Source organism: Papaver somniferum, chromosome 5, assembly GCF_003573695.1.
Source record: "Papaver somniferum cultivar HN1 chromosome 5, ASM357369v1, whole genome shotgun sequence".
Lineage (NCBI taxonomy): Eukaryota > Viridiplantae > Streptophyta > Magnoliopsida > Ranunculales > Papaveraceae > Papaver > Papaver somniferum.
In genome coordinates this window covers 203,260,933-203,275,009 of record NC_039362.1, presented here as the reverse complement: position 1 = coordinate 203,275,009, position 14,077 = coordinate 203,260,933, and the positions used below count along the sequence as shown (strand labels likewise).

The 14,077-nt window shown below is 38.5% G+C and overlaps 2 protein-coding genes across 4 annotated transcripts; one reads left to right on the top strand and one right to left on the bottom strand.

Annotated features, from left to right (window-relative positions):
* Positions 1-699: 699 nt before the first annotated feature.
* On the top strand, positions 700-9,097 carry LOC113284351 (phospholipase SGR2-like). Of its 3 annotated transcripts, none has more exons than XM_026533791.1 (21): positions 700-1,067; positions 1,454-1,554; positions 1,791-1,988; positions 2,446-2,601; positions 3,025-3,096; positions 3,215-3,367; positions 3,521-3,571; positions 3,848-4,018; positions 4,238-4,387; positions 4,571-4,636; positions 4,726-5,295; positions 5,387-5,453; positions 6,082-6,200; positions 6,376-6,448; positions 6,858-6,960; positions 7,072-7,165; positions 7,281-7,343; positions 7,483-7,531; positions 7,612-7,709; positions 8,176-8,222; positions 8,530-9,097. In XM_026533791.1, the coding sequence occupies exons 1-21, from the start codon at positions 818-820 to the stop codon at positions 8,771-8,773; spliced, it is 2,895 nt and encodes a 964-aa protein (XP_026389576.1). In that variant the 5' UTR covers positions 700-817; the 3' UTR covers positions 8,774-9,097. The 3 variants fall into 3 exon arrangements, with proteins under 3 accessions (XP_026389576.1, XP_026389575.1, XP_026389577.1); XM_026533790.1 differs by having other exon boundaries at positions 5,387-5,462; XM_026533792.1 differs by having other exon boundaries at positions 945-1,086; positions 5,387-5,462.
* A 295-nt stretch (positions 9,098-9,392) lies between these two features.
* On the bottom strand, positions 9,393-10,301 carry LOC113280596 (protein ASPARTIC PROTEASE IN GUARD CELL 2-like). Its single transcript, XM_026529206.1, has 2 exons — positions 10,239-10,301; positions 9,393-10,172 (listed from the first exon to the last, which is right to left on the bottom strand). Exons 1-2 carry the CDS (start codon positions 10,299-10,301, stop codon positions 9,393-9,395), a joined length of 843 nt encoding a protein of 280 aa, XP_026384991.1.
* Between the last annotated feature and the right edge of the window lie 3,776 nt (positions 10,302-14,077).

Below are 14,077 nucleotides of genomic sequence, written 5' to 3'. Positions count from 1 at the left end.
ACAATAGCTGTGATTCTTGCTTTGGAATGGACTGGTGCTAATAATTCTCAAGATTGGAAATTGGTTTCTGATTCAGTAAGTGTGCTTCAGAGCTTTGTGAACAATGAAGTGCTATGGATTGTTGTAGCTGGATAGCAACGTATTTAAAGATCTCTGACCGGATTCATTTCAGGCATGTCTTTAGAGAAATAAACATCACTGTAGACAAGTTTGCCAAAAGAGGTGCAGGTCTGTCTTGTGGAGTTGTGCAGGAGTACCAAGTTTTTCTAGATTTGTGAGAGATTTCGAACAGGCTAATAGAAGTAATTATAGACATTCCTGTAGCTTTAGTCTTTCCTTGGTTTCTTTGGTGAGTGTCATTTTTGTGCTCCGCAGTCTCTGGCACCTCTATTTTGAGGTTTTTTTTTTCTTTTTGGGCTTAACCTGCTCTGTGGTTTTGCTTCTTTTGTTCTCTTGTTTTGATATCAATAAAAGTTCTTTGTTGATCAGTGTGCGACTGTTACCCCTTAATTTGGTCTTTGCTTTTGCTTGAGGTTTGGTTACTTTCAGCTTGTTCCCAACAGAACATTCTTTCCACAGCGAGAATATGCGTCGTGGTTCCCTACAAAGCTATATCAGCATGCGTTCGACACGTGTTTATTGAAAAGAACGGTCAAAAATAAAAAAAAAATAGCTCGACCAAATCACAACCGCCATTATATTTCATTCCTAGGTGTCTCTTTCTCTCGCTCGCAAAATGGAAATTTAGGGCTTCTAATTTACTCAATTCTTAGAGTGCAAAACAAGTCTAAATTGATTGAATCTCAATCAAACGAAGATGGTGAAGAATCCAATTTCAGAAAGCAGTAGTAGTGGTTGTTCATATGGAATTGGAGAAGAAAAGACAATAAGTAATCCGCCTGCTCCTGATCCTGAGATGTTGAAGAACACACCATCGAATATAGCAAAGTTAGAAGATGTAATTGATCAGTGTAAAGGTAGACATAAGTATCTTGCTCAAACTACAAGTCCTTCTGATGGTGAAGATGTTAGATGGTATTTCTGTAAAATCCCTCTTCGAATCAATGGTGAGTCAGAATCATTCAGGTATTTCCGTTTCATCGATTTGTATTTATTATTACTGCTATTATGCTTTTCATTTGTTTCAATTTTGAAAAATTAGGTGTTGTCCAAATTTGACCAAATTTTTTTCAGTTGATTGACCAAAAAAATTGAAAGAAAACAGTTGATGTGAATACATCTGGTAGATTCTGTAGTATCGGAGACAAGAACACAGGCTCGCTAATTGTTTGATTACCTTCTAAGTTTGTGATACTCAGCTGATGGCCAATAGTTTCAGTAGCTCGCATCAGCTTTACTAGAAAAATACTTCTCAAATTGAGATGCATACAAGACCTTACAGAAGTACAAATCTAGTTCTGCATTAACATTTTCTTTCTTCACAATCGTACAGAGGTTGCAGCATCAGTTCCTCGAACAGATATTGTGGGGAAGAGTGAGTATTTTCGGTTCAGTATGAGGGATTCTCTTGCATTGGAGGCTTCTTTCTTGCAGGTCATATTATTTGATTAACTAGATGCTCGATGATATGCTTACTGTTAATTATGGATCAATTTTGCTGGAATCTAGTGATACTCTAGAAGAACTAGGATGTTTGTGTATAGGGGGAGGCTAAGTGAAGAAGTTTATGTAACATGGAAAACTGAAAGTCAATGCTAGTTTTAAACGTGAACCTCTTCTAATGTTGTGGAACAATATGATGACTTTCTTAAACTGTATATTATTTATAGAGAGAGGAAGAATTGCTGTCTTGTTGGTGGAAGGAATTTGCAGAATGCAGTGAAGGACCAAGAGTGCACCACGTTGGTGCTGAAACTAAAATGAATGTGCAGCAACAAGCATGCTCTTATGGAGTTGACCATTCAGCGGAATTGGATGCAGCTGATGAAGAAAGAGTTGGTGTGCCAGTCAAAGGAGGTCTCTATGAGGTATCGTCCTTTCCCTTGATTTTCAGTCTATTCCTTGTGAGATGTGGTGAATGAGTTTACGAGCAATATACTAGTCCGTTTCTGTATTATGTGCGTGTTTATTGTTGCTTGTTGAGTTTGGCGCGATTTACCTTGTTAGTGAAACCATATAACTTGGTGGTGAGGCTTATTTAACATAAGTGGGAAGGAAGGAAGAACATGTTTCATTTTGCATTAGTATTGTAAATCACGGCACACGGCTTACAGATACCTGTTATTAGGTCCCCAAGACTGGCACTGAGAATGAAAATCTAATCTGTTTGGCCCATGCCCAATTGGAACCTTATTATATCACAATTTTCATAATAATACCCCTCCTTCCCCCTTAATATTTCGGGTTTCTCACTCTGTGCAATTTCTTTCCTGTTCTATATAAATTGCGCACCTCTAAGCTTGAGTTCCATGAGGGTTATTGTAGGTTGATTTAGTCACGCGTCAGTGTTTTCCTGTTTACTGGACTGGAGAAAATCGCCGAGTGCTACGAGGTCACTGGTTTGGTCGTAAAAGTGGTCTTGATTGGCTTCCGGTGAGGGAAGATGTTGCTGAACAGTTGGAGTTTGCTTATCGTGGTCAGGTATTAAGCTGACTAGGTTACTTTCTGCTAGTTTTTAATGTTTTTTTTTTTTTTGACTTCTGGGTAAGTTCATACACCCGGTAACTGTTTAATTACAAAGAAAAGCCATTTTACGGATAAGATGAAGCAACTGTAGAGAAAAAATCAGTTGCATTTATATGGTTAGGACCCAGGGAATCAAGTTCAAGTTCGATTAGAAAGAACTGTTGTAACATTCTCGTTCATGCACCATAGAGTAGGTCAATGTTCAAGCGCCTCTACCATCACAAAGTATCCCTGCTGCCCTGGAAGTGACTTTATCGCAACAGTTGTTTACCATTTTAAACATTTTAGAGAAAAACTGACAGTGGGTAGTGGGTACTGTGCATCTGATCCGAATACAGGATACAGTAGTCACGAGAGTTATTGGTTTTTAAATGGCAGGTTTGGCATCGAAGGAGATTCCAACCATCTGGTCTTTATGCAGCTAGAGTTGATTTACAAGGGTCTAGTCCGGTATGGAGTAGTACTGCTTTATAGTGCCATTTTGTTCAATTTAATGTTATTGTAACTTGATTATTAAGCAAAGCAAAACTAAAGAAGAGCTGTACATTGATTGGTCTTGTTTGTTCAGGGTTTGCATGCTCTTTTCACAGGGGAAGATGATAATTGGGAGGCTTGGCTGAACTTCGGCACTGCTGGGTTTTCTAATGTTATCAGCTTGAGAGGAAATGGCATTCAGTTGAGGCGTGGATATGCTTCACCTGGATCTCTAAAACCAACTCAGGTTCTGCATTTCATTGCCATATCTTTGTTTTTGGTCGAACACGTGTATGCTAGGATATTATTTCAGGATACCCTTTCCACTTTTGGATTCTTCAGTTGTTAAACGACTTGGTTAGACGATTCCGTCATTTTTGCCGATTTTTTCCTTCTTCAGGATGAAATCCGTCAGCAGAAGGAAGAGGAAATGGACGATTATTGTTCGCAGGTGTGTAATTTAGGATTTAAGACGTCTTGAACAGTTAACACCTGAATTCTATCTGTTGATTATTGAAATACTGGTTTCCTATCTTTATCGGTGTGGATATGATATTCATTTCGTAAGAAGTTTTACGTCCATAATTGTAAAATCATTTGCCTTTCTCCCAAATTGTATAGGGTAGTACTTTGTCTTTTTTTTTTTTGAAGCATTCTTCATGTTGTTGGATGAGCATACTAATTTTTTTTATATCTGGTCGTTCTTAACCAGTTACCATTATTTTAGGTTCCAGTGCGCCATCTAGTATTTATGGTACATGGCATCGGGCAGAGGTTGGAGAAAGCGAATCTGGTCGATGATGTTGGAGATTTTCGCCATATCACTTCCATTCTTGCCGAGCGACACTTGACTCCCTACCAGCGTGACACTCAAAGAGTACTATTTATTCCATGTCAGGTTGGGTTCTATCATTATTTTAAATTTTTTTCTCTTAAAGTCTTTGATGCCGTTGTTTCTCTTCTTTTCAGTTTCCCTCAGCTGGACAGGAGAAACTGAATTTGATTACCTTCCCTATTCTTCCTGTTTTCTAGTATATTATAGTACGCTGTATTGCATGCTGTTTGATGTTGATTTTGGAGCTTTTGGGAAGACTCTCATAAAACTTCTGTATTCTAGTGGAGACGGGGGTTGAAGCTTGGAGGTGAAAGCGCAGTCGAAAAGATTACTTTGGAGGGTGTACGGGGCTTGCGTGTCACATTAGGTGCAACTGTGCACGACGTGTTATACTACATGAGTCCCGTCTACTGCCAGGATATAATCGACTCGGTACATTTTCGTTTCAACTTGATATTGCAGCATTTTGATATTCCTTTCTGAAATGACGTGCTATCGATTGAATTGAGATTCTATTTATGAAGTGGTAAAATTAATTAGGTGGACTTGATGTTTTGAGATGCTTGTCCATATGCTGAAACATTTGTCCTGATATCTACTCCTCTTCTCTTCCAGGTTTCAAGCCAATTAAATCAGTTATATCTGAAATTTATGAAGAGGAATCCAAGTTATGATGGAAAGGTATGCATATGTTGGTGTTGTTGGTATGTCATCGTCTTCCATTTACAAATTAGAAATCAGTGAAAATTAGTGGTACTTTTTTTTTTCAGGTTTCCATATATGGTCATTCTTTGGGAAGTGTTCTGTCGTACGATATACTATGCCATCAACATACTCTATCCTCCCCATTTCCGATGGAGTGGATGTACAAGGAGCATGTCAACGACAAAGAACCCAAATCTGAAGGAACTAGTAAATCCCCTGAATGCCCTCCACCCATAAATTTAAATCATCCAAACTCCGAATCCATTTCCAAAAATTTGAGCTTGGAGGAAGAAAAGTCGTGTTCGCAAGGAAGCAATATTTTTTCGAAGGAGGAAGATTCCGAAGATCCTGTTGTTTCATCATATCATCCGTCGACATCAAATTCGGAAGAAACATTCTCATTGACAAGCAATGAGAAAGATCAACTATCCGAGTCTAAGCTACGAAGGGCTTCGTCGTTTGAAAATAATGATGAGCCACCAGGAGACGGCCTAAATGCCCTACTTTCTCAAAAAGAGCAGTTGGATCTGAAAAGAGTAAATTTCAAAGTTCCTGCCGGCGATTTGGATAAGGTTGAAGCGGTTATATCTGAAGATAGCGATAAAGATACAATAATTAAATTGCTGAGAAGCGAAGTAAGGTTCTGCTTAGAACTATTTACTCTCCTTCGCATAGTTTGCAATTAATGTTGAACTAAATTTGGTGTTAAAACTGCTGTCTTTGTAGCTTAATTCCCTGAGAGCAGAGATAGCAGACCTGAAATCAGAGTGTGGAGATGAAGACCATAAAAAAGGTCATCAAGGTATCATTGCGCTTCCTAATATTAATTTTTATTCTTATTTTTCGTGCAAGTAATCTGGATAAATGAAAAGAAGAAAAATGTTAAGAAGTTGTTAAAAGAGCCTTCACTGTGCACCATAGAATAAGACCTTGACCTCCTTTAGGTATTAACTTCCAGGTTATCACTGGTCAGAGAGCATATGCCCCCAGGTAGCTCTCAGAAAGTATATGGCACTTAGATTTCCTTGGTGCAAATGGAGAGCAGGGAAAGGAAAGTGTCAGTTTCATCGCTGGTGATGAAATTTATATATTGAGCTCGCCTTTATAGCTTATGGAATACTTGACTGTTCAAATCTCTTTGGCCAAATTGGGTCTGGAGAAAATTTCCCATCTGAACTCATGAGATTATTTGGTCATGCGATTTATGATCTAATAGTACATATATTTTAGAAGGCGTTGGAGCACTCCACTGGGATCCGCCAATGTCAGAATTCTTCTAGAAATAGAGCACATAAAATAAAATAACCTTAACTGAACAAAGAAAATAAAAAAGACGAGAAGAATGAATATGTTATTAGCTTTGTATATATTCTTCTAACAGACTCTGAATTTAAAGAGAGCGATTACTGCTATTTATCTAGGTGGTGAAGATGTAGACAGCGACAGGTTAAAGAAATCCCATCTACACCTTCTTCCAGAAGTAGATAATACGCATAAGAGTTACAGGCCTTACATTAGGTACACGAAGCTTGAATTTGAGGTAAGTGGGTACTTTGTCCTTTGTTCAGTTGGTGCTGTTGAATTGCTGTCTAAAATGTACACCATTATATATTCTGAATCAACTCTCTATCATGCGTAGAGAAAAGTATCATTTCCTGTCTTGAACCAGATTCTATCAACTCCCCATTCATTGTTTAGATTTATCTGTCTATCAGGTAGACACATTCTTTGCAGCTGGATCTCCTCTTGGTGTCTTTCTTGCCCTCCGAAATATCCGTATTGGGATCGGTAAGTACTTACCTAATCATCTAGATATCTGCTTCTGTAGCCACTGGGACCTCATTCTATCTCTGCCTTGTAATTGAGGGCGCCTCTTACATATTGTTCGGTTTCTACAGTTCGCTGCATGTGTAGTACTGACTAATTTTGCGTATTGAGTTCTTTTTTGAGATCCATATATTTCGAACACTTTGAGTCCTGTGTTGTAGTCTGTGATTTCAGGTGCGATCCAGGAACCTAGTCTATATTAGCGAACGAGCCTTTTATACTTTTATACTTGTCAGCATCAGAAGTTGTTGTCTGAGACTCTTATATTATATTCTTGCAAAAAAGAAAAACTATGATATCTAGGAGCTGCTTGATTTTCTTCTGTTTCGATTTGTTTTAACTTACGGATATACCCAAACCCCCCATGCAGGCAAGGGTCAAGATTACTGGCAAGATGAAAGCATATGCGAAGAAATGCCATGTTGCCAGCAAATGTTAAACATTTTTCATCCCTTCGACCCTGTAGCATATAGGTTCGCGATACTTGCATTTCAATCTTCTTTATGTAAATCTGTTGCATCTTTATCCATATCTCCGTGCTTTTTGATTTGTTTTGATTTTTATGGTGGCTTGTTCATGTACAGGATAGAGCCACTTGTATGTAAAGAATACTCCAATAAACGCCCTGTTACCATTCCCTATCACAGAGGCGGGAAGAGGTTGCATATTAGCTTTCGGGTGAGTTTCTGCTTACAATTGAACTGTTTTTGTTCTTCATATTAGCATTATGTCAATTTTCTTTCCGATTTTAGTTAAGAGTTCTTTTCTTCTGTTTGCCATGTTTGTAATCTAGGAGTTCACCGAAGACCTAGCAGCTCGCTCTCAAATAGTTCGAAATCACCTACATTCTGTAAGGGTAAGATTTTGGAGATAAGAATACTATTGTCACACTTTCCTCAACTAGTCTGTTACCCCACCTTCTTGTAAAAGAATTATTTTTTGGAGAAAAAATGGGAGGAGAAACAAAATCCTTACTGTTGGAGCTGATTTAATAGGTCAAATTGCTCACACTATGTCATCTGGGAGATGGAGATAACATAGAAGGTACATGATTAAGTTTTCCAATTATCTCCTACATAATGCTGTTTGAGAATGTTCACTAATAACTTGGATCATGGAAGCAGCGGAGAGTAATCAAGAGGCGCAAGAAAGCTCATATGGCTCAATCATGATGCAGAAGTTGACAGGAAGTAAAGAAGGTCGCATTGATCACACACTTCAAGTTAGTAATTATACTTCAGTTTGTTGGATACATTCTTTTGTTCATAAGAGAAGTTTGGTATCAACGATATGTTAGTTCACTCTTATGGCACTTTGAAAAGGTCTAACTGTTGGTCTTTAACTAAACTTGGCTGGAAATTAATGCCTGTTTGACGGTATTTTTATAAGTGAGCGTGCTACTAGAAGGCAAATTGAGATGTTACTTTATTAAACCCTACCCATTCACACAAGTCATCTGGATGATATAATGATATGCTAGCTTCCCATTTTTGGGTACTTAAAATTTGTGCCGTACAACTCAGAAACTGCAAGTAGCAAAAGATATCCTATAGCTCAGAAACTCCATATAGGCTTATTCTCTGTTTGTGTGGTGTAGTTCCTGCCTTGGTTCTTTATTGCAGACTCTAAAGTGGTTTCATTTCCTATCATGCTGTATCCTTGTCATAACAAATTTTTCTGTTCTGCAGGATAAAACATTTCAACATCCGTACATATCAGCCCTAAAATCACATACGTAAGTAGACTTATGAATTAAATTAGACCCGTCTTTATATCAATTATTATTTGCAAGTTTCAGTTGTGGACATTATTATCGTAGTTTCCATTCCAAATTTTTCTTGAAATATGGTGCACTTCATAATTTGTTATGCATATTCAGTAACAAGGATTCAAGAGAGCTAGGTTTTCTTTTCTTACCAGTGGACCTGGGTGAGAAGAGTTCCTTGGAATATTGCGCATTTTATGGTTTTTTATGCATATATTTAACAAGGATTCAAGAGCACGAGCTTTTTTTCTTCTTACTGATAGAGCTGGGTGTGCAGAAACTACTGGCGGGATCGTGATACTGCGCTTTTTATACTTGAACATTTGTATCGTGATATACCTGAAGAGCCCGATTCACCTGATGAATCCAACTCTGGAATTTCTGATAAGACAACCAGCTCTAGTAACAGATTTTATCAAAGTTTGACCTTGCTTGACGAAGATCTTCCTCTAACATTCTCCGACAGGAATGTCATTAAGGAGTTTTCAAGGAAAGTGAAGAAACAAATGAACAACAGGTAGTGGCATTTTATTGCTCAATGGTGCCCACTGTAAAGAAGTTCCGAGGATTTTCAAATTCGAAGGCTGTTTCAATTTCCACATTACCAGGTGATAATTCAGTTGTTAGATGGATAGGTTTCTGAAGTCAAACTGTAAGTAAGTTTCCATCTTTCAGATTATCTAATGAATTGGCGTGGGTTGGATGTAAATAGATAGTAATAAGAGGATGGAGAAGTAGCTCTGTATATTTTGGCAGTGGGACTAGAAGAAGAAATAAAACAAATAATAATTTATTAGATTCCAGACAAAATAAATTTATTGTTGGCTAATGCCCAGCTAGATGCATGTCATTGTCCCTAGTTTCAAGAATCTGCTTTGCAATCCTCATCACCGAAGTAGAGCGCATCAACCATGGAGTCGTACACAATCCGTTTGTTTGCTTGTTGCGTTGCTCCTAACTTAAAAGCTGGCCCAGTAGTAGTATTTTTTTGGCAAATAGCCAAAACAAAGGTGTGTCCTCAGTTAATGTAATAAAATGAGATCTATGATCTGAAATAACATAGTCTGCTCGTTCAAAATGAAGTGTTATAGGAGGATAGTTGAAATCATCAAATCTTCCCTGGAAACAATCATTCAAAACTCACCTGCGACCAACGTATTTAACTCCGAGCTCGCTAAAATGTGCCTTCACCAAATCTAGAACTTTGCCATAATGAGGTTTATACATTGAGGATATTAGAGTGCCAAAATCTATCACAGTACCACCTTCTCCTCGACTGTTAAGCTCGAAAGTACCTCTAAGAAATCCACCTTCTCCTCGAGTACCTCTAAGAAATCCACCTTCTCCTCGACTGTTAAGCTCGAAAGTACCTCTAAGAAATCCTATTAGTTTGTCACCTACACTAATATCTTCTAGATTTAAGTAATAGTATGTCTTCCGAGATTTCCCCGGCACCACAAGAGGAGTTGCACCTACTCTTCGAGCTGTGGTTCCAATTATTGCATCCGCCCCAAACCTTAAATATGTTTTGGATGCCTGGAAATTTCGGTTAAATCTCTCGAAGCAGTAGGAACATATACCTTGTCCGGCAGAACCCAATTGACCTAGAAAAGACCTTGGGCCTCGCCCTAAACCAAGTATTCCTGCAATGACATCAGGGCGGCCATCTTTATGATTATCACCAAAGGCACCATCAAAATTCTCTTGGTGGAGACCGCAACCCAAGTATAACTCGATATTTTCATTGGCACCAGTGTTGGAGCCTAGAGTGGACATCTCTTTAGTAACAACACCAGATGAAACTGGTCCGTTGATATAGCCTGCTACGTAAGTGCAGTGACCAACATGATTGCACTGACCTGACGGGCAAAGAGCTTTGTTACAAGGAACCTTCGCACTGAAGCCACGTAAAATCACTACCTGTACCAATCATCAAGTAGTACTTCATAAATGGCGGGTCCTCACGAGGAAACTTCCTAAACCAACCTTTGCAACGTAAAACATTCCTGCTTCGTAAATTGTATCCAATCGTGCATCATCAGGATTCATGGAGTGTGTTGCATTGCTCTATAGTAATATTTGTTACTCAATGTAACGTGCTTGAGCTCTGGATTGCTCAACGAGTCTTTGAAGCCTCTCGTACCGTTGAACGTTGAAGATTAGAATATGGAATAGGAGCCACTAAAGTTTATCTTTTTTGTATTCCATATGTATTAATAGTTTTGTCACTAAAATTGACAAAGGGGGAGATTGTTAGTGCATAGCTCGGTCGACCTCGCATGCGTTGCTATATCAAGCATGTTTGTCAATGTTAGTGATCAAAACTATGAATCTTGATTTCTAGTCTATTATAGCTAAGTCTCGGACTAGGATACAAAAATTTAGTTGAGCTCAAGGACTTCATGGCGGTTCATCATACAACGACGAAGATCTACATAAGGAACCGTGGAACTTCATCAACAAAAAAGTATGTGGAGACTTGAACTTATCTATCACTCAAAAGTCTATCTATTCTATCTCCTACTTCTTATGAGACAAAAAGTCGTATGCTATATAGACTGGATCATACACACTTGACATTTCGAGCTGAGTATACTCTACTTATCTTTTTTCTGGAAATCGTGTGTTGGTAAAGCGTTTCGCTTTGATCAAGTTTATCTTCACCTAGTGACAAAGTCATGAAATATTTCAATCACTTTGAGAATTGCTCTGACGGGAAACAGTCTGTGAATAACGGCTATATAACGTCCTCTGAGAATGTCTCAATGATTGGAATGAGAGTTTAGATTACATAACCATATATTCCTTAATCCGAAGTTTTCGAACTTTGTTGATTGAGAGAAACCGGAGGAATTGGATTTTCCAAGTCCGCGAACTGACGGAAGTTCTCTTACCGAAAATTTATGTTGGGATTTCTAAAAACTCGTTTGCGTGTTTAGTCCGCGAACTGGCGGAAGTCTCCTTGACGAGATTTTCTGCTGAGTTTGGGATCAGAGGCGTAGGAGTACAACTGTACCTTGGGTCGGCGCGAGAATGATTGAGGTTCAACTATAGTCCAGTTTGAAGTTAGCTTGTAGTAGGCTAGTGTCTGTAGCGGCTTAATACAATATGTATTCAATCTGGACTAGGTCCCGGGGTTTTTCTGCATTTGCGGTTTCCTCGTTAACAAAACTTCTGGTGTATGTGTTATTTCTTTTCCGCATTATATGTTATATAATTGAAATAATACAGGTTGTGCGTTAAGATCATCAATTGGAAATCCAACCTTTGGTTGCTGATTGATATTGATTGATCCTGGTCTTTGGTACCGTCCAAGTTATTTCTTGTGTTTGATTAAAGACTCGCTATTGTTTTGGCTTGAGTAAATCAAAACAAGTGATAGATATTAACTCCTTGAGATACTTTAATCTAGATTGAGTCTGACTGTCTAGTTAATTCTCTAGCAAAGTATTTCGGAGTTAGTCCATCCATATTGCTAAACGAAATATTGGGTGGTGTTGTTAGATCCCCGCTTTTTCAATTGGTATCAGAGCAGGAAAACACGTTTAAGACCTTACAAGTCTGTGTTTGTGGCTGAGTATGTGGAAAGAATCTCATACGCATACCAAAATGGCTCCTAAAGCTGTCAAGTGTCTCGGAAATACCTCAAAGGATCACTCCTTAGCTGATTCTTCTGAATCCCGAGGTAAGAAGAATGTCTCATCTTGTGTCGATCATTCTTCCTCCAATGAGACATTGGACATAATGGATAAAGCTGAAATGGAGCTCACCAGAATTTCAAAAAATTCTACAGAGTTTGTTGATCTCAAGGATCATGTATAGATCATTGATGGATTCTAAAAGTCTATTGTTCGTGAACATGTACTCTATAACATTATAGGGTCATTCTCTAAGGAAATTGAGAAACTTCTTCAAGAAAACAATCTACAGCGTGAAAAGATTTGTGATCTTGAAAAGCTGGTTAAAGAAGGCTCAATTAGAGAAATATGTTTGATCAAGGCGCATTCATCTAATCTTGACAGATTTCGTGTTGAGAAAAAGGTACTTGAAGCATCGCTTATCATAGCTGAAAAAACGGGGGCCTAACAACACCACCCAATATTTCGATTAGCAATCTGTATGGACTAAGTCCAAAATACTTTGCTAGAGAATCAACTAGACAGTCAGACTCAATCCAGATAAAAAGTATCTTAAGAAGTTATTGTCTCAATCTCTCGATTTGATCTTTACTCAAGCAAATAGAAATCTGTGAGTCTTTATTAAAGAGAGATAACTTGGACGGTACCAAAGACCAATGTCCAAGGATCAATCAACTACAATCAACAACCAAAGGTCGGATTAGATAAGTTGATGATCTAACGCACAACCTGTATTATTTCAATTATATAAAATATAATGCGGAAAAGAAATAACATAGACACCAGAAGTTTTGTTAACGAGGAAACCGCAAATGCAGAAAACCCCCGGGACCTAGTCCAGATTGAATACACACTGTATTAAGCCGCTACAGACACTAGCCTACTCCAAGCTAACTTCGAACTGATCTGTAGTTGAACCCCTATCAATCTCCCACTGATACAAGGTACAGTTGTACTCCTATGCCTCTTATCCCAGCAGGACACTGCGAACTTGATTCCCTTTGCTGATCTCACCCACAACAAAGAGTTGCTACAACCCAAAATCACAGACTTGATAATAAACAGATGTGTCTCACACAGAAAAGTATATAGAGGAATAAATCTTTCTTCCACAGATAAACCCTAAGTTTTGTTCCGTCTTGATGTAAAATCAAGGTAACAAGAACCAATTGATAATCCAGACTTATATTCCCGAAGAACAGCCTAGACTAATCAATCACCTCACAACGATCCTTCCTGACTACACAGGCGGTTCATCGAGGAATCACAAACAGTGAGACGAAGATGTTTGTGACTTCTTTATCTTGCCTATCGGAGAACTCTCACGATCTCAAGCCAATCAATCGATTGTACTCGTATGATAGAAGATGCAAGATCAGATCACACAACTACGATAACAGTAGTATCGGTCCGGCTTCACAATCCCAATGAAGTCTTTAAGTCGTTAACCCGAATTTAGATAAGAAACTCAAGGGTTAATGGAGATCGACTCTAGCGAGCGCACTAGTATCACATGGACGTGTGGGGATTAAGTTTTTGCTCAATCTGGATGTCTCCTATATATAGTCTCCAAATCAGGGTTTTTCCTTAGGTACAAAGCAATCCTTATTCACCGTTAGATGAAACCTGATTTAGATTCAAGCAAATATCTCTCAACCGTTAGATCGAAAGACATAGCTTGTCACACACACTTTGTAAACGTCTACTGGGTTCGTGAGAACCATGCCCAAACGTGTACGTGGATGTTGGTTCAACATGATAACCAAAAAGGTCAACCATATGAGCATCTCATATTAATCATGTTCGTTTTTACCATAACTAGTTCAATTGACTCAAATGAACTAGTTAGAGAGTGATCAATTGCTATGACACAATTGAATCAAAGATGATACGATTCGATTGAATCGGCTCAATGAACATTATAGCCACGGTTTGCATAAAGCATTTCTTAGTAATTTAATGATACATGTTCAGAGCTCATCTTAGATCATAACCTATTAAGTACACAAGTAAGTTCGCGGACTTAATCAATCGGGTTGAGTTTTCCAAACTCAGCATAATTTCTCGGGAAGAGAAGTTCCGCCAGTTCCCGGACTGGGTTCGCGGAATGAGTTCGCGGACTTAACAACAAACGAGTTATATTGGAAATCCCAGCACAAATTCTCGGGATGAGAGCTTCCGTCAGTT